General features: G+C 49.2%; 1 protein-coding gene across 1 annotated transcript in view; it reads right to left on the bottom strand.

Moving 5' to 3' along the window:
• The window catches only part of FAM178B (family with sequence similarity 178 member B), a 106,021-nt gene that overhangs the window by 44,862 nt on the left and 36,009 nt on the right, over positions 1–25,150 (bottom strand). The window contains exons 8-11 of the mRNA XM_066377664.1: positions 14,980–15,094; positions 9,106–9,199; positions 8,614–8,790; positions 8,274–8,371 (exon numbers count right to left, since the gene is read on the bottom strand). Of these exons, the coding sequence (XP_066233761.1) occupies positions 8,274–8,371; positions 8,614–8,790; positions 9,106–9,199; positions 14,980–15,094 (484 nt within the window). The remainder of the gene's footprint in view (positions 1–8,273; positions 8,372–8,613; positions 8,791–9,105; positions 9,200–14,979; positions 15,095–25,150) is intronic.

Genomic DNA, 25,150 nt, shown 5'->3' with positions numbered 1-25,150 from the left:
AGAAAAAGTCAGTAGGTCACCAATGACAAAGCAGCTGAGATGGAGTGGTTGGTGCCAGATGAGCTGTGTCTTCTCCACTTCTGGTTCAAGTCACTCCCACCACCTCCCTACCCACACTCACTAATAAAAGTGAGCCAGATCCTCTTCAGCCACTAACCCTCACACTCCTGGCTTCATTGTGACTTGCTTTTCCTTTATAGTCTACCTCCCAGCAGTAGTCATGATTCCTTGACCCCTAGACATGAATTTCATCTTTATTTCTTGTTCCTCCAAATTTTGAACCCTTCTGAAATTGTAAGTTTTTTAGACCTTGGCTGCCTCCTTCTAGAATGTTCTAAATGTCTAATTTCTCAGGTGAGAACTCCCTACAACACTCTGAGCTCTGAAGAATGCAGCATGTATGTAGGGTTCAGATATGGAGTGAGAGGAAAGTCTGGAGATGCAGGGAATTGTAGATGGAGACAGAACTGTTCTAAGGTAGGAGATTCACAAGTGCAATCATTTGCGGAGGAGAAAGAGCCAGGAGAGAATAAGAAGCTAAAGGTTTAGAAATAAGAAGGGATGACTGCAGAAGAAAGGTTCTAGAAGAGTCTGTCCAGGACTGTTGGGATCCTCAGTACGGGAGGAGGGGTCGAGAGAAACATCCTGGCAATGTGAGAAATGGACGAAACAAAGTGGCCTTGGAGAAAGCTATGGCACTCCTGGAAGTGTCCCTGCTCTTGTACATGCAAAGACCTCATGACTCTGAGGCTCTTCTCTTCCAAGGCTCCCTGACTTCTGCTTCCTCAGCCAGCTCCCTCCCGGTGGTCAGAACCTGCCTGCTTCAGACAGAAAAGGAAGATGCTGGGGAGATCTGGAATAGTGGGAAGGTGAAGAATGGGGTTTGAAAACCAGTCAGAAACCAAGGGACTTGGGCAGCAGTGTGCAGGCCAGGTCCCTGCCCAGGAAGAGTGGGAAGGGCTGTTGTCTGCACTCCTTCCTTCAGGAGCATCTGACTGGCGTGTGGACGCCAGCTCTCAGGACGCGACAAAGGAATACCTGGCTTGGCTTCTCTGTAGAGCCGGGCACAGTCAGGAATTCCCCCAACAGAGAAAGGATGCCCAATATCCGGGAACAACTCTCTCTTTTCCCTTAAAAACAAATTAGCAATAAACAACCCAAACCTGTATGTATCTCCATCACAAAAGCAGAGATAAGAAGAGGGCCAAATATTCAGTGAGCACACAGGATATTCTAGTCACTGTTCCAGTTGCCGAGGACACACCTGCAGGGAGCTTGCATTCTAATGGAGCAGGGGCAGATGACACATAAATAAATGCCAGGAACAGTTGATACTTGATGACAAATTAGGAAGAAAATCAAAGAAAAGTAAGGTTCTGGAAGCCCTGTGGAGGGAGCTACTTTGGAAAGGATGGTCAGCTGAGGCCTCTTTGAGGAGGTGACATGTGGGCAGAGACCACAATGATGTGAAAGTGTGAGCCTTCTGCCAATGTGAAGGGAGGAAAGTGTGCTGGAAAGAGAGGACATCAAGACAAGTCCCCAGTGTTCCCCAGGGACAGCAAGGGGCAGAGCAGGTCAGGGCCACAGTCCCAGGTGCCTTACAGGCCATCTTAGAATGAACTTCCTTCCAAGCCTTGAGAAATTCCTGAATAGGAAAGTGACTCAATTTTTTGTGGTAGTTCACTTACTGTTAACTGTTCTAGGTGTGATAACTGTTAAAAACAACAACAACAAACAAAAACAGGACCTTAACTTTTAGAGACATCTACTGAAATAAAATGATCTGATATCTGGGATCTATTTCCCGATGATCTGGAGCAGGATTGGTCGGGAGAGCAGGCAAGGATGAAAGAAAACTCCCATGGCCATAGTGAATGTTGAGATGGAACATGGGTGCATGGAGCCCATTGCATTACTCTCTCAACTTCTGTGTATGTTCAAAATGTTCTGTAACAGAACTTTAAAAAGTCATTAAATAAAAGTTACTCTGGTCCTGGCTGGATAGCTCGATTGGTTAAAGCCTCATCCTGATACAAAAAGGTTGTGGGTTCAACACCTGGTCAGGGCACATACAGGAACACATCGATGTTTCTGTTTCTTTCTAAAATTAATAAATAACTTTTTGTGTGTGACAGAAATAGAGACTGAGAGAGGGACAGATAGGGACAGACAGGAAGAGAGATGAGAAGCGTCAATTCTTTGTTGCAGCTCCTTTCTTGTTCATTGATTGCTTTTTCATATGTGCCTTGACCAGGGGCTACAGCAGAGTGAATGCCTCCTTGCTCAAGCCAGCAATCTTGAGCTTCAAGTCAGTGACCTTTGGGCTCAAGCCAGAGATGATGGGGTCACGTCTATGATCCCAAGTTCAAGCCAGTGAGCCTACACTCAAGCTGGCGACCTTGGGGTTTCAAACCTAGGTCCTCTGAGTCCCAGTCTGATGCGCTATCCACTGCATTGCTGCCTGGTCAGATAATAAATTTTTAAAAAAGTGACTCTAGCTAAGTGATGAGAACAGGTTATGGGTCTAAGAATAGAAGCAGGAAGGCCAATAGGGCAATTGAAAAAGAGAAATGAGCCCAAAGAGAACAGAAATCAAACACACACACATACACATACTTCCCCCTCCCCCAGGGGGGGGGTGAACAGACAGGAAGGGAGAATGAGAAGCATCAATTTATAGCTGCGGCACTTTAGTTGTTCATTGATTGCTTCTCATACATGTCTTGATTGGGGCCTCCAGCCTAGCCAGTGACCCCTTGCTCAAGCCAGCAACCTTGGGCTCAAGCGAGCAACCATGGGATTATGTCTATGATCCCACACTCAAGCTGGTGAACCTGCACTCAAGCTGGATAAGCCTGTGCTCAAGCCAGTCACCTTAGGGTATTGAACTTGGGTCCTTAGCATCCTGGGTTGATGCTCTATTCACTGTGCCACCACATGGTCAGGAGATTTTATACATATATATATATTCAATATATACATATATATATATTCAATATATATATATATTCTATATATATATATATATATTTTTTTTTTTTAAGGGAGACAGTGAGAGAGTCAGAGAGAGGGATAGACAGGGATAGACAGGAACGGAGAGAGATGAGAAGCATCAATCATCAGTTTTTCATTGCGACACCTTAGTTGTCATTGATTGCTTTCTCATATGTGCCTTGACCGTGGGCCTTCAGCAGACCGAGTAACCCCTTGCTCAAGCCAGCGACCTTGGGTCCAAGCTGGTGAGCTTTGCTCAAACCAGATGATCCCGCGCTCAAGCTGGCGAGCTTGGGGTCTCCAACCTGGGTCCTCCACATCCCAGTCCGATGCTCTATCCACTGCGCCACCACCTGGTCAGGCTTTTTTTTTTTTAATTGAGAGGAGGGTAGATAGTGAGACACACTCCCACATGCGTCTCAACCAGGATCAACCCAGTAACCCCACCCCCATCTGGGGCCAATGCTCAAATCAACCCAGCTATTTTTAGTGCACAAGGCTGATGCTTGAACTAACTGAGCTATCTATCCTTAGTGCCTGGGGCTGATGCTCGAACCAATCAAGCCACTGGCTGTGGGAGAAGAGGGAAAGAAGGCAGAGAGGGAGAGGAGAGAAGCAAATGGCTGTTTCTTTTGTGTGCCCTGAGTGGGAATCAAACCCAAGATATCCATATGCTGGGCCAATGCTCTATCCACTGAGCCAACCGGCTAGGGCCAGAAATCACTTATATTAATCTTAAACCCCAAAGACTACTTCTCCTTCCCAAACAAAACTGGGATCGCACTTTACATGTGGATTCAGAGTCTTTTTTCATTTAGCATTATTTTGTTAACTTTATCTTTCTTCCATGACATCATTTTTAAGTACTCTAAAATATTCTGGGGTATGAGCAGTTTAATTCGTGGGGCACTGAGGCCATTTCCAATTTTTTCACTCTTATGAACATCACTGTGCTAAATACTCTTGTCAGTACATTGTTGCTGTTTCCCCAGGTTAAACTGTCTGTTGAAGGTTTTGCATATTTTAAAGTCATTTGCTTGATTTGGCCAACTTGCTCTCCAGAGTGACAACAGGGATGTGCACTCCATGCACAAAGGAGGAGAGGGCCTGTTTCTGCGCATTTTGCCAACACTGGGCAAGCAGCTCTCTGTCATTGTCAGGGTCAGCTTTGTGATGTCTTAGGAAGCCTTGGTCTGCTCCTCCATGTGACCAGGCCCTCCTTCTGTGGGCCCCTGTGAAGCAGCACACGGGGGACACTGAATGAACATTCAGGGTGGTGATATAGGAGCCTGAGAAAGTCCCTCAGATTTTAGGGGAGCAAAAGCAGCCCTCAGCTTGTCTTCTTCCCACAGGGCTCTTGGGAGCAGCTGCAGAGGTCTGTTGGGAACACATGCTGGGCCTGGACAGAAGATGGACATCAGGAACTACCCCAAAGGGCTGTGCTGCCCAGACAGACTTTCCTCTAAGAACCTCCCCTTCGGGTGGGTGGTTTCTCTAGTATTTACTTTGATTTTTCAGGGTTAAGTTAAACTTTGCCTTCAATCTATGGCACATCCCTTGAAGTCTTGATGAACAAAGTGGGTGGGGGTGGCCTGCATCACGTCAATGCTGGTGACTCGGTGCTTAGCCAGTTGGTAGACTTAGAATGTGGCAGTCCATTGAGCAACAACATGCTTTCCTTCCTGGGGTTGGTCTGGGCACTGAGGCCAGTGGGGCAGCCACCAGCAAGGGCAGAACAAGATCACCAGCCATCTCCTCCAACACTGCCACCATGGGGGAGGGGGCCGCTAAAAGCCACAGTGGGTATAATGCAGCAATAAAAGGAATGAGAAGCTCTTTCTAATCCAATCTGGAATGATGGCCAAAACATACCTTGGAATGAAAAGAAGAGTGGGGAGCTCACCATCCCAGGTGGTGGTGGGCTAAAAGAAGAGTGGGGAGCTCACCATCACAGGTGGTGGTGGGCTGAAAGAAGAGTGGGGAGCTCACCATCACAGGTGGTGGTGGGCTGAAAGAAGAGTGGGGAGCTCACCATCCCGGGTGGTGATGGGCTGAAAGAAGGGAGGGGAGCTCACCATCCCGGGTGGTGATGGGCTGAAAGAAGGGCGGGAAGCTCACCATCCCAGGTGGTGATGGGCTGAAAGAAGAGCGGGGAACTCACCATCACAGGTGGTGATGGGCTGAAAGAAGAGTGGGGAGCTCACCATCCCAGGTGGTGATGGGCTGAAAGAAGGGAGGGGAGCTCACCATCCCAGGTGGTGATGGGCTGAAAGAAGGGCAGGAAGCTCGCGTGCACAAGTGGTGGTGGGCAAGGTGGGACAGGTATAGGGGCACGTTTTCAACACACACTCCTTAGTTCCTTTTGTACTCCGTTCTATTTAAATGTTTTATGTATTTAGAGAAACAAATACAATAAAATTGTAAATGAATAAATAGTACCCGTCCAGTTGGCAAAGCTCTCGGCAGGAGGTGTCACTTTGTGGATGTGTCCGCCTGAAAGCAGGGTGAAGCTGTTCGTTTTATTCACTCCTGGCATATAAGGGGCACTAACCAAGGGCCCAGAGCTACAAAGAGACGCTGCAAAAGACACTGATTATATGAATCAAAGCTTCATGCCACTAACAGATGAATGACGCCCTAAGTTTAGGATATGATGAAGGCAAAATAAAAAAACTGGTGCTGCCTGGCCTGTGGTGGCGCAGTGGATAAAGCGTCGACCTGGAAATGCTGAGTTCGCCGGTTCGAAACCCTGGGCTTGCCTGGTCAAGGCACATATGGGAGTTGATGCTTCCAGCTCCTCCCCCCCTTCTCTTTCTCTGTCTCTCCCTCTCCTCTCTAAAAATGAATAAATAAATAAATAATTAATTTAAAAAAAACAAAACTGGTGCTGGGTTCGCTGGCTCTTTGGGGGTAAAAAATACACGAGATCTCTGCCTCACACGTACAAAAAACAGAGTCCATATGGGATTAATGGCCAACAGAAACAGAATTATATTAGTACTGAGTCAGGTAGTGGATAAAGCGTCGACCCAGAATACTAAGGACGCTGGTTCAAAAGCCTGGGCTTGCCTGGTCAAGGCACATATGACAAGCTATCAACTAAAGTGAACTAGGAGTTGATATTTCTTGCTCTCCCTGCCTCTGTAAAAACAAAAACAACAAAACATAAATGTTAAAAAAAACTGGCACAGCTATTTTTTGGAGGCCAAATGTTTTTTAAGTGACAGGAGGGAAGATAGATAGACTCCCGCATGCATCCCGACTGGGATCCCCCCGGCAACCCCCTTCTGGCGCCAATGCTCAAATCAACCGAGCTATGCTCCTGAGGCTGACAGGCGGACCAACCAAGCCACTCATTGTGAGAAGGTAAGAGAGAGAGGTGGGGAGAGGGAGGAGAAGAGAAGCAGATGGTTGTGCCTGTGAAGGTTGGGGGTCCTCCTGGAGGTGCTTGAAAGGGGGGAGGGCTGTCATTCCAGTAGGAGTAGCTGAAAACGGACCAGAAGCAGATGGTTGCTTCTCATCAGGTGTGCCCTGACCGGGGATCGAACCCGGTACATCTGAATGCTGGGTTGACGCTCTATCCACTGAGCAAACTGGCCAGGGCCTGGAGGCCACATTTTTTAAATTTTTAGTGAGAGAGAGGGAGGGAGAGAAAGAGAGAGAGAGGGACAGACAGGAAGGGAGAGAGATGAGAAGCATTAATCTCTCAAGAGCTGTAGTTGCAGCTCTTTAGTTGCTCATTGATTACTTTCTCATATGTACCTTGACTGGGGGGCTCCAGCTCAGCCAGTGACCCTTGCTCAAGCCAGTGAACTTGGGCTCAAGCCAGCGACTTTGGGCTTCAAGCTAGCGACCTTTGGGCTCTAGCCAGCGACCATGGGGTCATGTCTATGATCCCATACTCAAGCTGGTGAACCCGCACTCAAGCTGGTGAACCTGTACTCAAGCTGGCAACCTCAGGATTTCGAACCTGGGTCCTCTGAATCCTAGGCCAATGCTCGATAATCATTGTGCCACTGCCTGGTCAGGCAGGAGGCCAAATTTTAAATGTGAGTCCTTTAAGACTCCAATTTCACCTCAAGGAATTTATCCTACAGAAATATTTGCATAAATGTGCAAAGTTTGTATACATGGAATGTATAGGGGCCTCACTGCACACACACTAGGAAACACTATGCAGCTATGGAAAAGAATGAGGTTCATTTTGTGTGTACATGTGCATGTATACATGTATATGCATATATATGTATATATATGTATGTATAGCCCAGTTTTTTCAAATATAGAGCAAAAACTTCCTTTTCAGGTCTATAGAAAGGCCTCCTCTCCTTTAAACAGATTCGTAGGACAGAGACTGAGCCCCTGTCTCAGGACTGGAGTTGGACTCCAGATGATCACACCCACTGAGCCCTGCAGAAATGAAGGTGAATAAAACTCCAAGCTGCCCCTATAAGACACCCTGGGGAAGGAGCTGTGGAAGTGCCTGTGAAGGCTGGGGGTCCTCCTGGAGGTGCTTGGAAGGGGGGAGGGCTGTCATTCTCAGTAGGAGTAGCTGAAAACGGACCAGCCAGGAGAGGTGAGGAATTAGGGAGTGGTCTGCTCAGGGACAGGAGATAAATCCCGACACTGTAGCCTAAAGTGGAAGAAGGGAGAGAGAGGAGAGACGGAGGCCAGGTCCAGCGGATGGGTCTTATCTCCCTGTGGGCTGAATGTGTTTCCCTCGTTCAACTGTGTGCCAGGCACTGTTCCAGATGCAGGTGAGGTGGTAGTGACCCTGAAAAAGGACTTGCTCTCCTGGGCGTAACATGGAGGAGAGGCAGCCACAAACAAGAAAACAAACAGTAAGTTCATTTTGGGCAGAGATCAACACTGTGCCAAAGACGAAATAGAATAAACTAAGAGCGTGGAAGGTGGGTGGGAGGGACGAGTGATCCGGGATACAAGGCAGCTAAGGTCTGAATGACAAGAAGGAACCTGCCACCAAAGACTGGGGTGGGAGGAAGGGCAACAAAGGGAGGGTGGGGACAGCATATTCAGGACCTAATTGTGCAAGACAATTGTGCTAATAAAACCGTGCAAGAAAATTAGGCTTTTTTTCATTTGCAATGAACTCATTAGTGAGTTGTATTTTTAGTTCTTTCTCCTGGGGTTTAGAGATCCTAGAAAGTGGGAGGTTTGTTGCGACCGACCGATGGGGACAATTCCGGATCCCTACACCTCACCTGTCACAGGGGTGGGATGAGTGCCAGAGGGAGGAGGCAGAGTGGAGGAGCACCCACCTGCTCCGGGAGGTCACATCCAGGAATAACTGCAACAGTGCCAGCAGGTTGTGGTGGTGATCCGACACCAAGCTCAGGGCACAGCACAACTGCCGGAGCTGTGGGGACATCCAGCACCACAGGGGCTGAGGGAGATGCCACCTTCCACCCAGACCTCTCCATCAGCCCACTTGGGAGAGGAAGAGGCCAGTCATGGAGGCCAGGGATAGGCGGTGTTTCCTGGCATTCTAAAGACCTCATGACCTCAGAGCAGTGCTGTCCCCATCTGGGGCATGCTAGGGGTAACTTGGGACCTTGTAGAGGAGGCTGGGCTGGCACTGGGCCCAGGAGCTCAACGTACCTTCCCCGGCCACTCCTGGATGTTCTCAAGGAGCAGGAGCAGGAGTTGCTGGAGGTCAGTCTTGGGCAGCAGGCGCAGCCCCACATCTAGGCCAGCTCTGCACAGCAGCTCAATTAGGTCCAAGAGGTTTCCATCAGTGGTGGCTCCTGGCTGTGCTAGGGCACACAGTGTCAGGAACTGGAGAGCAGAGAGAACACTAGGGCAGCAGTGGCCTTCATGGAAGATGGGTCAGGCAGGAGGGGTTAGCACTGTGGGCCCCTCAGCCATGCTGGAGAGGAACCGAGATAAACAAGCAGCAAGGCCAGAATGAAGGCCCCTGTGGGGCCCTCAGGTGGCAGGTGCTGGTGTGGGGAGAGTGAGTGTTCCGCAGCATCCGTGCCGGCAGCCCACACAGAGCCTGCAAGAGTGCTGCGCCCATGTCGGTGGTGATGGGACCCACTAAATTAAGCTGGTGAAAGGTCTGGACTGCAAGCAGACCGCCGTCCAACTCACCTGATAGATGTAGTTCAGGCTGATGTCCAAGGCAGTCTCCTCGGGGGTGTCCTGTGGTTCACCCCAGCTCAGGCTAGCCTCACTTTTAAGCAATCTAAGGCAAGACAGAAACAAAGGGAGTAAAACAGAAGAAATACACACGAAGAGAGAACTTCAGCGAAGAGGGGACTCGCACTTGCTCAAGGACACAAAGCCCAGGGATGAGCCACTCGCAGCCTGGACCCCAAGTGTGCCATGTAACAAATTACCCCCAAACGCAGAGGCTTAAAAGCAATATTTATTATCTCACATGGTTTCTGAGAGTCTGGAATCCAGGAGCAACTCAGATCAGTGGTCTGGCTCAGGCTCTCTCAGGAGGTTGTCCCCAAGACATTGGGGAACAGGGATGCTGTCATCTCAGGCTTGGCTGAGCAGGGGGAGCTGCTACCAAGCTCAGTCACATAGTCAGAGGCCTCAGCTCCTACCTGTCCACAAGGCTCCTCAACATGGCAGCCTGCTTCTCTTGAGAGACTCAAGAGAAGAGACTGCCTGGGACAGAAGCTGCCTGGGACACACTTAACCTTGGAAGTGACATCCCACCATGTCTGCTGATCACTCCTGGCCACAGGGCCAGCCTGATGGCTACCATTCTGGCCAGGCCTCCAGCTGTAGTTTACAGGGCTAGGAAACCAGAAACGCATACTCTGTTGCTCTCAAAGAGTCTTCCTCACAAGAGCTTTCTCTGTCCATCCAGGTGTGCTGACTCTATGCTCCAAAATGTACATTCTGCTGTGGCTTCCAAAGCCCGTAGTCAGGTGAAAATCAGAACAAAAATGATCCTTGAAAACCTTCCAAAGGTGTCACACTAACACGTTATTAATAAGCCCAGCATGGAGCCTGTTCCCTGAGTGAGGGAGCAAATCTGGTTGAACCCAGATGAAGGTAGAGGTCAGGGTCACTCACACACACACAGCCTCATTAAAGGCTAGTCACACTCAAGGTGGCATGATGTTCGCAGGGTCACACCGCCCTCTACACAAATTTCCCAGGCACATGCTCACTGAATAACGGACAAGCAGGACACCCTCACTAAATGATTCTCTTTGTGGCCAAACATCTACTGTTGATTTCAAGTAAGAGAGCTGAGTTTACAACAAAGCCCCCTTATGTCTCAACTTTCCCACTCTTGTTTATGAACTCAGTCCTGCTAGCAGCGGCTCTCAATAAATGAAGATATTAATGATAATAATGACACTGCCATTCCCGCACACTCCAGTGAAAGGCCTCTGCTCTTCTCCATGTAGTGCTAGTGCTGCTTCTCAGAGGGGAAGGAGAGAGTTGTGTCTAGGCCCTGAGGAAGCTGGTGCCAACAAACCAGAGTTAGGGGCAAGGCGTTAGGACTGGGTTCAGCTGTTCTTCCAGATCTTAGCATTTATTAGGTAAATGCTAGGGAAGTCCAGGGAATAGGTGAGGCTGGTATCTGTGCTGTGTACACACGGGCTGTGCCAGTACGAGGGAGCTACAGCTATGGCAGCCTGTGAGGACACACAGGTAGGCAGGCATGGAGGGATGCTTTCAGATTTCCCAAAGGAGGCGGCATCACAGAGCTGGCCCATGCCTCTGCTGGGGAGCAGCAGTCTTTCAGACAGGTTGGTGCTGCCTGAGGGAGGCAAAGTGCAGAATATGGGAGCTGGTGCCATCTTCTCCCAGCTGGGGAGGGAAAATGTGGCTGGGGCAGAGCCCACTCATCCTGGGGAGGGGATGCCAGCATGCCCAAGTGGAGAGGAGGACAGCGTCCTGGAGTGCGCCCCAGTGTTTCCCTGTGCTGCCTCTCCTGGGGAACAGCAGGCGGTATAGCGGTATGGCGGGTCCTCCACTCCTGGTCTCTGAGGAGCCACAATGGAATGCAGCATCAGCTGATCCTTAGGCGTCCACTGCTGCTCACTGCTCACGGCATGAGGCCGTGGAGCACAGGAATGCCGGCCTAACAACCCCATTCTCCTCCTGCATCCGGCAGGTTAAGAGCGAGCTGATGTGACTCCATGAGCAAAGCAACTTCATCTGTGATGTCCCTAGTCCCTGTTCTTGGCTAGCTAGGCCAGGTCTCGCAGTCCCTTGAGCGGCATCTCTAGAGTCTGGGTCACAATGACACTGTTCACATGCACTGAATCATCTTAAGATAGGTGTATCACTCAGTTTCCATATTTGTTTTTCCCAAGGGTTGAAAAAAATAATAGTTACTATCTGTACAGTGCTCTGACACTCTCAGCAGCAGGAGGATATGGAGAGTGTGGGCACTGCCACCACCCCAGCCCAGGGCTGCTCCGAAGGTTCCCTGGGGTCAGAGGCCTCATATCAAGGGGCCAGCAGGGTGCTCCCCACAAGGTCTGCAACACAGAGCTCCACGGCAGCTGAGGAATCAATGCTAAGCTAATGGAAAGGGAATTGAGGTAAACTACCTCAATAGGTTTTACCTGGATAGAATTACACTGACCCAAGAGGATGCCCTTCCAATAAATTGTCTTTTATTGACCTGTTTGGCTTCTGCACCAATTTACTCTTTCAGAGGACAGCTTCCAGCATTGGGCAATGGCAGTAGGCTTGCTGGTCCTCAGAGGCCAGTCCTGTGTATCCAGCCAGGGCTCTTCAGCTGGGCTTTACCATCAGAAGTGGCCTTAGAGGACCAGCCATGGCTATCTGAGGGCCTTCCCTCTCTTCCTAGGTGGCACAGGCACTCTGAGGATGCTGGAGCTCGTTGTGTTGTGTTCACACTCTGGTCCTTCCTCTTCTGCTCCTCCCACCCCAACACCCTCCTGACTTCTCCCTCCTCAGCCTCATCCCGGCAGAGAACCACTCTACTCGTAGCCGGTGGACATCAGACCATCTGCACATGTCCACTGAAGAAGGGCTGTGTCTTTCTGAAAGGAAATCTTGAAGCTATCCCTTGAGATGGTGATGGGTTTTAAGAAAATTGCGATTAAGGACAGATGATGGAAACGTGAATTTCTCACAGCAGCTGGAAAGACAGCCAAGTCCCAGGGCACACACAGGGACTGCTCAGCACTTGTTTCCAGCCTTGACAATCATGAGGCTCTGTGTGTGCCTCACAGAGAGCCAGAGCACCTGTGCTGCCGGGATGCTCTAGACCGGCCTCCCTGGGAAGTCAACAGAGAAGAGAGTGCCTGACGTGAACCCCGCTGGCATAGGACAAGCCTCCTCCGAGCCTGGGCGAGAACAAGATGAAAGAAAGTGCGGAGAGAAAAGACTGCCCACAGTTGCTCTTGTGGCCCATGTACCCATGAAGGACACTGCACTCTTGGTGGAGACGCTGGAACATGCTTTCTGAAAACCCCAGAGATGTCATCTTTCTACCTCGACTCCCAGAGCTTCGCCACACACAGCAGCCACCTAGAAAACACACCTGAGCATCATCGTCACCCCACCCCATGGAGGTCACAGGAGGGGTGTCCCAGGACCTGTCTGCTTCTTTAAAGGAGGCTGTGTCCAGGCAGAAAAACCTTCCCAGCTCCAGTGGTTTGGCAGGTGGTCCCCCCTGCTCTTACAGCATTGAACTAGGAAAACCATCCCTGTGGCTGTTGCTAACTCCTTGGGGTCAGCTCTAGATCCTCTTAGAAAATGTGTCAACAGCTAGCCCGTGGTGTAGGGCCCAAGGAAAGAGGCAGGGCTGTCAGGGAGCAGCTCTGGTGGTACTCTGGGCTTGGCCTGGGACAATGCCGCTCTGCCGGCCCCCTGCAGAAGCTAACTGCGCCTGGTCACACTGCAAGTCTGTAGGCTGGGTCTGTGTTCCCAGGTATGTCAGATGACATGTGTGAAGGGCCACAGTTCCACTGCCTACCTGCCTGACTCCTGAGGCCTCCAAAAAGGTGGATTTGTCCCAAAGCATAAGCAGCAGGAAGTCACAGAGAAGCAAGGGAAGGGGGCTGGCTCTTTGCAGAGTGCAGAGCGGATTGGGTGCTTATAAGTCTCCAGAGCCACCTCCCACTTTCAAGTGGACACCAAGTGCTCATCAGAACAGTCAGAAGTGGCCCTTCTGAACCCCACAGCACCCCACCCCACTTCCGATGTGCATTTGTTTCCTGAGTGTAATTATTTCCTGACTCATCCTAGAGGGCAGAGTGACTGCAGCTTCATGCTGGGGAAGAGGCAGTGGCTTATCACACTGGGTATGGAACTCGGTGGGAGTTGGGGGGGCTGGAGCACTGCAGGCTGGCACACTCTAGCTTGGCTTGGCAGACAATTATTACATGCAGTCGTGGAACAGGATTTTTAGAAAGTGTGGGCTTTCCCTGCAGATGGACACGAGCCCCCTACAGCAAAGGAAGGGCCAGCACCTTCTGGGACAAGGGCTGTCCACAGTGTGGGGCTCCATGTAACAGCCGTGCAGGGTTCTAAACACTCTGCTATATCTCAGACCAACTTGTGAAAGAATTCTCAAAAAAGAGTTTCAATGTGCTGTAACTATAGAACAAGCAGATGATAGGTATGGCTTTTACAGCCCAGATCTAGTAACCATCTACCCAACAGTCGTCACTGATATGTTATTGTACAGCTTTGTTCCTAGAGGTCAGGGACCATGTTTCTGCAAATTAGCATCACTGCACCCAGTGCACAATGGTACACCCACAAAACAAAATCAAGTACTGTGGAAATCACACATACAACTGTGCCTTGCTGGCCATGAGTGGGTCAGGTATGAGCCAGACGAGAGGTCTGGTGACAGACTGAAGAGACTGAGATATGTCTTAGAAGAGGCGGGGCAGCGAGGGCTCTGAGTCAGGAATGGGCAGGAAGAAATGTCCCCCATAAGGCCAGATGCTCACACTGGTTCTTTCTGCACCCAGGTCTGGGAGCCTGGGAGTTCATACACTTAGATTCTCAGGTACTTGGGTAGAGTTCTGTAATTCTCCCAGACTCTGGGCTTTGCCATGTGGGCTACCGCCAAGTTTAGTAACTTTTGTTCACTTCAGAAAAAATGCACACAGCCTGACCTGTGGTGGCACAGTGGATAAAGCGTTGACCTGGAATGCTGAGGTTGCTGGTTTGAAACCCCAGGCTTGCGTGGCCAAGGTACATATGGGGAATTGATGGTTCTTGCTCCTCCCCCACTTTTTTTGTGCTCTCTCTCTCAAAATAAATTTTAAAAAGTTTTTTAAAATGCACACAATTTTACATAAAAATCAGAATTTTTTTCTGTCTTATAAATGCTCACTGAGCTGAGGATCATTCCACAAATAATGAAATTCATAGCTTTGTGGGATGAATGGTCAGTTGTGTTACATTTATAGAATAGGCTATACCAATTTATTTATCTATTTATTTATTTACTTATTTTTATTTTAGTGAGAGGAAGGGAGGCAGAGAGACAGATTCTAGCATGCACCCCAACTGGGATCCACCCAGCTGCGCATCTGGGGCCCTTGTTCCATTGCAACAGGAGCCATTTATAGCGCCTGAGGCAGAGGCCATGGGGCCATTCTCAGTCCCACCCCGGGGCCAACTTGCTCTAATCAAGCCCTGGCAGGAGGGGAGGGGAGAGGGAAATGTAGAGAGGGGAGAGGAGGGGTAGAAAAGCAGATGGTCCTAACCGGGAATTGAACCCGGGACTTCCACATGCAGGGCCAACACTCTATCTCTGAGCCAATTGGCCAGGGCCGGATATACAAATTTAAATTAATATTTCCCAGCACAAATATGTTTTTAGAAGAATCTTTCCTATTTAGAGGTAATACTGTTTTGTTTCTTAACATTTGTACTGAGGTGTAATTGGTATGGGAAAACCTGTCCCTATTTAATGTATACCCTCTGATGGGTCTGAACCAAGTCCAGTACCTGGTGAACGAATGAGAGAGGATGTGAGGAAGGGGACGTGCTCACCTCCCACTGTGCTGACAGCTCCCCGGCAGGCACAAGGCAGGGCTGTGGGCGCCCAGGCTGTGAAATGCCTCCATGACCTCCTGCAGCGAGGGGCACCACATGCACCCGTCTTCACCTGTCAGGACAAAGGAAGGCAGGGTTAGAGAGTGCAGGGGAGGGCAGGGTGTGCTCCTGCCATGGGAGGGGCTGGGAGAGACAACCCTAGACAAAGGGGACCAGTCTCTATATTCCATGGCACAGGTATTATCGCCTGGAGAGATAAAGTACCCAGTGGTTTTTAGACACTCATGGGAGCTTTGGGAACCTGGGCTTTCATTCTCTGATCTTCAAGTTATGGTCACCATGATCTGCAAGGGCCCAAGGGCAATGGCGTCTAGACTGTCTCTGTCTGCTCAGAGCTGAGCCAGCTGACCAGGCCTGAACCACAGGCCTCAAAACTGCAAGACTGAGAAAACAGCTGCCGCAGTGCCCAGGCCCTCTGCCACAGAGGGCCATCATCCTTGCTGCAATGTCCAGTGTCCCAGGCCCACCCTCCTCGTGGGTCTTCTCAGCAAGCTCAGGCTGTGGGCACCATCTTCCCTTGACCAGTTTATAAAACCTGAGTGATAATCTGACCACATCAACAAAGGTGAAAACCTTATCTACTCAGGGCTTTTACTTTCGTGAGACTATTTAAAGATGTTTTCAGAAATAGAAGAACAGAAAAATAAAAACTGTGTGGGCTGGGTGTGTTTCCTAAAGATGAAATACCACAACGTTCTCTCTGCATGTAACACCCCCACCCCATGCCCATCACAGATGCAGTGGAGGAAAAGGGAAGGAAGGAAGGAAGGAAGGAAGGGAGGGAGGGAGGGAGGGCGGAAGGAAGGAAGGAAATCTTAAACAAACCTGACCAAGTAGTGCACAGCTAAGAGGGAAATTGAAAACAAGTCACAAAATAAGCTAGCAGTGTCAGAACACAAGTGCAGAATTTGACAGTGAATGAGGCCTTGGGCCAAAATCCTGGATGCGGGGCTAGGGGGCATTAGCAGTTTGTGCTCAAAACTTTAGTCATTGGAGGACATGTGCCCTTCCTAAAGGCCCACCTCACTACACCACGGTGTGTGCTAGGTGCTAAGGATATCAGGTGACACGGTAGAGACCTTGATCTCAGGGAGCCCACAGTCTAGGAGGGAGAGGAGCCAGACAGATAAATGAACACAAAAGTAAGTTCATGCAGAAACCAAAGCAAGTAAAAAGTATGGCGCCTGCTCAGGGGAGAAGAAATCAAATGGTGAGAGAGGAGGGCAAGGCACATGGCACAGTTAACAGGAAAGGAAGCACACGCCCTGCAAAGGGACAGAAATGACAAAGACAGAGAGGCACGTCCAGACACCAAGGCAAGGGATCAAATAGCCTAAACTCATTGTGAAGTTTCGGCCACAGTCCAGTCCAGCTACAGAGCCAGAAGCCAATGGAGCGGCGGGCAGGCAGAGGGTCTCTGAGCCCCATCCAAGGACACTGCTTCGGTGGCATCAAGTGTCTCCCTCTTCGGAAATGTATATGGGTCCAGGCTCACCCAACAAGTAATTAGATTCTTGGAGGAGGAAAAACTTTCCTTGTTTGTTTTTTTTCCTCTCAGGCAACTTAACAAGTAAAAGAACGGTAATGATACCCCTTGTTCGCTTCACAAATGAGCCGGGAGGAATGAAGTCTGCACAACACAATGCAACTCTGCTGGAGAGAGAGCTGTTTACCAGGGCCTTGGGGACCATGCACGTATGTGCATGCATGTGTGGGTGGTCGATAAACTTTCCAGGGAGGGGAAGATGTGTATGGAAAGAGAATCAAGCTAGGACAAAGCCCTGGGAGGCCCAGCTGGGCTGGAACATCCTGCCAGGGGTGTCAGACCCCAAAGGGCGCTATGCCGGGGCCCACACCCTCCCCCCTGTGGCTCCCACAGGTGCTTCTGCTGCTTTAGCCGCCCTCCCCACCCCGCCAGCAACCTGGCATTGTCCTCTGCCCCTGCTCCTACCTAGTAGTGATACAGTGCAGCTTCACCCAGGCTGATGAAGCACTTTCAGAGAAACAGGCCTGAGATGCCCTCATCACAGCCCCAGAAGTTGGCTGAGTGACATCAGGCACCAGAGAGCCCATAATTAACACGGCCTATAAGTGGGCCATGTGCTCAGCCTTTCCTGAGCACTGTCCTGAGGGAGGGTTCTGGGGAACAGACGTAGGAAAGCCCAGCATGGAGCTGCCAGCTCCTTCTCCCTCAGCTTCTCCACGCCCACCACAGTCATCTGAGGTGATTCCCCAGGGGACTGAGCTGTGCCTCTTCTGCCAGTGCTAACAGCCCACACAGCTGGGCTCTGTTTAGAGGCTGAGGGTCTGGAAGCATCTCTTTTGGTGCCTCTCCTGGGACGGAACCAATGCTTCGAAGGAAGGCAGGGGAAGAAAGAATCAGATCTAAAATAAGAGTGACTTTTCCATCTGTGCCTGAGAGAAGCTGTTATTTCATATAACAGCACTTTCTCCTGGCACTGTTTACAGGGAATGGGAAAACCACACACACTTCAAGACCTCTGGGGGCGGGGGCAACACCACATCCACCTTAAAGGGGGCTGTTTCCTAAAGGGATGGATCTACCAATCTGTCAGCCTGAGCCCCAATCCTAAGTGGAGTGTGGGCCCTCCACATAGAGGGGAGGCTTAGAAACCTACTGTGTCTTATTCTCCTAACGCAACCTCCCTCAGCACTTTCCTATCTAAATGTAAACTTGTTTAAATATCACTGATTTAGCCTTAGTCATTTAAAGTTTCTGTTCACTCAACAAAAGGTGAACACAAGCTGCTGCTCTAAATGCTGGGGGCAGCGGAGAACGAGAGAGAGGTGCCAGTCCCATGGAGCTGATGAATTGGCATGGAGATGACACATGGCAAGTAAACACACATGATGCCAGGTGCCACAATGGTGTGGCAGCAAGGTGGCAAGAGTTACAGGGGCAATGTTACAGATAGAAGGAAGAGCCTGCAGGGACCTGAGGCCAGGCCAGAGGGCACTTCCTCCCTTCAGGTCCGGCAGGGAGTCCGGGGTGCTGAGGTGAGGGCAAGGCCCAGGGTCTGGGTGGGCCGCCTTGCAGACCGGGGCAATGACACAGGGCAAAGACAGCAGCAGGTTGTGTAGGGAGGGAGACGTTACCAACAGGGATCCATTATGTGCTGAAAAAGACAAAATCCTATCAAGTCCATATTTTTTAAATGCACACATTAGCCCACAGGGCACAGTGAGTAAGCTCCCATCAACCGTGATAGGGGTGCTGACTCTTAAAGGGAGCACGTTGCTCACTCATTGTTAGAAGGAACTTTGTTTTCTCAACCCTGACAGTGCTTCTTGCAGCAGATAACTGGTGCCTAGCAGGGCCTTGACAAGCTCTGCCCCACTCTGTTCCTGGCCTCAGCCCCACTGACTACTCCAGACCTGCTCTACCCACCGTTTTTTTTTTTTTTACAGGGACAGAGAGAGGGATAGATAGAAACGGAGAGAGTTGAGAGGCATCAATCATTAGTTTTTCGTTGCAACACCTTAGTTGTTCATTGATTGCTTTCTCCTATGTGCCTTGACCTCGGGCCTTCAGCAGATCGAGTAACCCCTTGCTGGAGCCAGGGATCTTGAGTCCAAGCTGGTGAGCTTTGTTCAAACCAGATGAGCCCGCGCTTAAGCTGGTGACCTTGGGGTCTCTAACCTGGGTCCTCTGCATCTCAGTCTGATGCTCTATCCACGGCACCACCGCCTGGTCAGGCTCTTCTCACCTTCTTTTGGAAACTTCTTTTTGTTTCTTGACTGCTGTGCAACCCACCCAGTGGACCTCTTCATTTTCCCTTCCCCCCCCCCCCCATTACTCCTGATGAACTGGTGGGGAGAGAGACAATGCACAAAACAAATAAGTACACATGATGCCAGCTGACATAATGGCATGGCAGCAAGGTGGCCAGGGTGATGGGTGATGTAAAAGACAGAAGGAAGGCCTCCCTTTGGTGCCCCCAGACCTCTGCCTGCCTTGCGTAACCTGATCTGCACTTGTCCCCATATATACCCAAATATCCACCCACTACACACACACACACTACATACACCCCATCCGCACACACAGAGGTCTGTTTATTCATGGGAGGGAGGGTATGCACAGAGCAGGTGATGCCATCCCCAGGCCACCTCTCCTTTCTTTTCCCTCTGTAACTCATACTACTACCTGGTGTCACCTAACACGGCTGAGCACTCCAGGCCGCCATGGTGTGTAGGACAGATTTGCATTGTGCCAAACTACTGAACCACTTGTATCAGCAGGAATAGGTTCAGCTACAAATGACAAAAAGACCAAAATCAAAACAAAATTCCAACTGGGCTTAAATAGGCTAGATTGTAATTCTCTTTGATGAAAAAGAAGTCCAGAGTTGGGTGGGCCACACTCATGCAGGGGCCTGACTGAGCTGTAGGAGCCTGGGTGCCCACCTTCCGCTCTGCCATTCTCAGCATATGCTTCTCCTTCTCAAGGTCACCTCAGGGTCCAGGATAGTTGCAAGAGGCCCAGTTACTACATCTCAACTCCAGGCAGCCACTTCCTCCCCTTGCCACCTCATTGTACACGCTTGGGTGGTTGTTAAGGAGGCGGAGTCCCCTCAGTGTGACTTAGGAAGGCAGTCGCACATCACCATCCCAAGTTTAGAGAGCAAGAGTTTGAGACACTTAACCAAAGAGCTTCCTAGTGATGTCCCTGAAGTATGGCCCACCGAGTTCTCTCTCACTTTGGATTTCTGAACTAAGACTTTCAAATATTATCTCTGGAATAAAAAGAAACAGAAGACATCAAATGCTGGGAAGGATGTGGAGCAACAGGACTTTCATTCATTGCTGGTGGGAAGGCAAAATGGTGCAGCCACTTTTGAACACAGGCTGGCAGTTCTCACAAAACTAATCATAGGCTCACCATAGAACCCAGCAATGTGCTCCTCAGTAATTTCCCCAAGTTAGTTGAAAACACACACCCACACAAAAAGCTGCACATGAATATTTACACAACTCTATTTATAATTGTCAAAACCAGGAAGCAACCAAGGTGTCCTTCAGTAGGTGATGGATAAATACAGGAGGTCTTCAGGTTACGACACAGTTCTGCTCCTATGACAATGATGTAACCTGAATTTTGGTGTAAGTTGAAACACACGCTAGCCTAACACAAACAGAACACTTGCCCTTTTAACAGTCCAAAACAGAGTAGATAAGCGTACTGAGGGACACCAACTCCCTTACTCATATGCCACTTTACTGTGTATTCTTCTGCTGCGTGCAACCAATCTAGTTCACCCACATAGTCAATAAGTACAACGCTAACGGCATAAGCCGAAACACTCATGTCTCAATTTTTAAAAGTTTTTATGGGAGTGAGCTCATAAACTTGAAACATCGTTATGTTTAGATTGTTGTAACCCAAGGACTCCTGTACACTGGTTCATCCAGGCAATGGAGTATTATTGACAAAGAAATTCAGGCCATGAAAAGACATGGGAAAATCTCTAATGCACATTACTAAGTAAAAAAAAGGCCTCTGAAAAGGTTATATACTGTGTGACTCCAACTGTATGCCATCTGGAAAAGGAGAAAGCATAGGAACAGAAGTCTGTAGATGCAGGGGTGGAGGGGTGGGGGAGCCCGGGCAGGGGAGTGCAGGGGACTTGTAGGGCAGTGAAACTGCTCTGTAGGAAACTCCAATGGTAGAGAGATGTTATCATGCGTTAATATTAAAACCCATAAACTATACAACACAAAGAGTGAGTCCTAATTTAAACAACAAATTTCAGTTAATAATGTTTCATGAATGGCTCACCAATCCTAATAGAGATATCACATTAATGTGAGCTCTTACGAATAGAAACTGTGGAATGGGGAGCACATGGGAACTGTCTGTACTTTATTAATTTTCCAGAAAGTCTAAAACTGCTCTAAAATCTAACAACAACAACAAAGAATTCTTTAAAAAAAAAAAACCAGCCTGACCAGGCAGTGGCGCAGTGGATAGAGCGTTGAACTGGGATGCGGAGGACCCAGGTTTGAGAGCCCAAGGTCGCCAGCTTGGACCCAAGTTCGCTGGCTCGAGCAATGGGTCACTTGGACTGCTGTAGCCCCATGGTCAAGGCACATATGAGAAAGTAATCAATGAACAACTAAGGCGTCACAATGAAAAACTAATGATTGATGCTTCTCATCTCTCTCTGTTCCTGTCTGTCTGTCCCTATCTATCCCTCTCTCTGACTCCCTGTCTTTGTAAAAAAAACAAAAAGAAGAAACAGAGTTTCTACACCCAGCACCTTGGATAGCCATCCGGCACCTAAGGGACTGGGGTGTGTGGGAGCGGGGCGTGTGCTCTATTCTGGACCAAGGGCTCAGCTGAGAACAGATGCAACGGGTCTCAGACTTGTCTGCATATTTTGGAATCACTTTGGGAGCAGCTTCAGAAATGGCTGCCACCTGTGTCTTCCCCTCAGTGACTGTGGTTAATTAGCTTGGGGTGTGGCTTGAAAATTTCCAAATGGTTCTAATTGCAGCCAAGTTCCGAACGCTGCGCTAAGGAAAGTGTGGCCCTTGCTCCAAAGCAGCACTCCGCAGCCCAGCCTCCACCCCACCCCCACCCTCAGCCCTCTCCTTGCACAGCGGGCCAGGGGTTCTCAGCTCCTGCTGTTTACTGGAACCACAGGGAGGTGTTAGAATGCCCACCATCTGGCTGCACTCTAGACACCCCTCCAGGGCAGGACTCCGGCCTCTATACTTTGTGAAGCTCAGCAACAGCTAAACACTGTGGTGGTTAGAGGCCATGTCCAGGGGTCACCAACACCCTCTGACCACGGTCTAAAAGACAAATAAATATGCTCAAGTCACTTATAGTTATTTCCCCCCTTTTAGATCAGACAAGATCAGGCGTGTTCAGGATGGTATGGCCATAGATTATTCCCTCCTTTTAAAAGGTGCATTGAGAGTCATGAGTTAAAGAGGTGGGATAACCCGTTACTGCTTGGCCACTCTGCTCCACCAAGAGGTTCCCGCACTTAGCCAAGGTCCTCCTAACCTGGCTCCTGCTCAGCCTGGCTGCACAGGAGAACCACCTGGAGCTTTCATAAGTGCCGGCCAGGTACTCTTTCTAGTGTGTTACAGGGGTTAGCTCCCTGTGCCTCGGCCACACACACAGTGGCACCACACCACCTGACTGTTCAGGTGGTGGGCAGAGTGGTGGGTCAGCAGGCGAATGTTCCAGATGCTGGCTGGGCAGGGTAAAGCACATACACCTGGCTCCATGAGGCCAGCTGACCCTGGGTCTTGACCTCAGAGGAGCAGAGAGCATGGTTGGAGCTTGGCCGGCACACACAGCTTCACAGCTGACTGACCAGTTGGGTCAGAGGAGCTGGTGGGACAAGGTGCTGATGTCCACGTTGGGCAATGCATACATTCCCCTAGACTCCTCCCCTCCTTCCATGAGCACCACCTGAGTCCTGTGTACCTGGCTCATGTTGCTGCCAGGAATTCCAGAGGAGGCGAAACAAAAACAAGCAAAGACGTGGCCCCTGTGCTCTGGAGTTTACAGCTGAATGGGAGAGACAACATGAGTCAAAGAGTTCATCACTAACTATGACTGGTGTCACAAAGAGTACTAAAGGAGCATGAGGGTAGAGGGGAGGGAGACAAGACATAGGATCCAGGGCACAGTGCCAGGGAGGTATGACAGAGGAGGAGATGGAGTTGATGCTGGGAGGAGGGACGTGTGCAGCCAGGCAGGGGAGTGGCACATGCAAGGGCTCTGTGGCAGGAGGGAGATGGGAGGAAAAGAAGGCCAGCAAAGCTAGAGCACTGAGACCAAGAGAGAACATGAAAAAGTGAGCTGGACCAGGGTCAGGTCAAGCACACAGGAGACTGTGTGCATCACCCAAAGACTGTGCAGCTTGGGCTACCCTGCCTTATCTGTAAAATGGAAAAATAGTGCTATCTATATGCTGAATTGCTGTGGTGATTAAATGAGGTAGGCAAAGCCCTGGACTCAGGGCCTGGCACAGCTCTCTAGAAATGTCAGTTATTATTCTCAATGAAACTACTTTAATTATCACAACTGAGGATAATACATTTAAAAATTAGGATAATTACGAAGTTGAATTATTGTTATCGTTGTATTGCAACTGGAGACTTTAAAGGGATTGTTTTGAGCAACTGATGGCCCCAAAAGAGCTGGGTAATAGGGTCTCCAAGTTTTGTCCTGTCCATCTGGGTCTACACAACCATTGGGATTAAGAGTGCAGCTGGTGACAAACCTGGGTTCCAGCCATTTCTTAGGCCTGGGGATTGCAGCACCCATCCTGTGAAGTCAGTGAGTGAAGGGCACCCAACCTGTCCACTGCTACCGCCACTGCCCAGGAGATGTGACCCACTAACAAGGCCATGTGGAAACGCAGGGGCAGCTGTCCACTCTGGGAGGCTCCAGGAGGACTGCCACGCCAGCAGGAGGCTGTCCTGACCACCATGAGAGGCACATTGGATGAAGTTTGGACAACTCCTAACAAGACAGTGAAGGGCAAAGAAGTGTCCACCAGATGTGCAGACGAAAATTTTTTTCACTTATTAAAAACTACTTGAGATAACCAAAAGAAAAACCCGACCCAACCATCTGGGATAGAAACGACAAAGCAGAACTATAGAAATAGAGAAAAGGGACAGACAGCACTTAGAGAATTGGTGGCTATCAGTTCCTTTGGGTTTTCTTTCTTTTTTCTCAGTATATGTGCTGCCGAAGCAAACACCTTCCTTTCTCTTTCTTTTCTTTCTTTCTTTTTCTTTTCTTTATTTCTTCCTCTCTCTCTCTTTCTTTAAGATTTTATTTATTGATTTTACAGAAAAAGGAGAGAGGGGAGGGAAGAGGGAGAAGTATCAACGCACAGTTGCTTTACTTTAGTAGTTCATTGCTTGCTTGTTGTATGTGCCTTGATTGGGCAGGCCCAGGGTTTCGAACCAGTGACCTCAGTGCTCATGCTCTAGGTCGATGCTCTATCCACTGCACCACCACCGGCCTTTTTGGGTTTTCTAATGACCTTTGATTCATAAAAAAAGTACGTTTCTTACCTAACTGATGGGGAGCAGTGGATAGATTATTGACTAGGTTGTTGCTAAGGTCCCATGTTCAAATCCCTGAGGTCACTGGCTTGAGCATGGGGTCACCAGTTTGAGTTCGGGGTTGCCAGCTTGAGCATGAGGTCAACAGGTTGAGTGAGGGATCATCAACATGATCCTAAGGTCGTTGGCTTGAGCCCAAAGGTCACTGGTTTGAAGCCCAAGGTTGCTGGCTTGAGCAAAGGGTTGTTGGTTCAGCTTAAGCCCCCCAGTCAAGGCACATGTGAGAAGTAGTCAATGTGCTGCAGCAATCAATGAACAAATAAAGTGATGCTTCTCATCTCTCTCCCTTCCTGTCTCTCTTTCTTTGCAAAAAAAATAATAAAATTATTTCGAAAGTACCTATTATGTTTTGAGTGTCAACTCTGCACCAAGTGCTTCACATTTGTCATTACTGCTGACTTAGACAACAGTGCTGAGAATTCAGTGCGGCTGCTTAGGTGACAACTCTGCCAGTTTGACTACTGAGCTCCACCTGTGTAGTGATGCTGCCCTATGCTGCTGTGGGGTTCTTCCCAAGGGGATGACTGTCAGACAGTCTGTCTCTATTCCACCCACCCATCCTATGCTCTGTTACCAATCACATATCCTGTGTTCTCAAGATAGGTCTCTGCTCAAAATTTCCATGAGCCAGCCTAGTGTTCCAATCAAAGAATGCTTTTGCTGGTCTCCAAACTCTTTGATGTGCATGTCTATAATAAAAATATTTTAATTTATACTGCCAACAAATATACATTATACACTATATAAATGTACCATGATACTAACATATGTCCATTATATAACTTAGAAAACTTGAAAAGGATGAGTTTCTATGAGCTAAGTTTCCACCTGAAAAAACTGGGTGAAAAAGAGCAAATCAAACCCAAAACAAGCAGAAAAAAGGAAATAATAAAGATAAAAGCAGAAAACAGAAAAACTATAATAAAAATCAGTGAAACCCTGGTTCTTTGAGAAGATCAATAAAGTTGATAAACCTGTAACATAA

Source organism: Saccopteryx leptura, chromosome 3, assembly GCF_036850995.1.
Source record: "Saccopteryx leptura isolate mSacLep1 chromosome 3, mSacLep1_pri_phased_curated, whole genome shotgun sequence".
NCBI classification, from domain to species: Eukaryota; Metazoa; Chordata; class Mammalia; order Chiroptera; family Emballonuridae; genus Saccopteryx; species Saccopteryx leptura.
The sequence above is the reverse complement of the archived record's forward strand: the minus strand, read 5'-3'. Positions and strand labels throughout refer to the sequence as shown.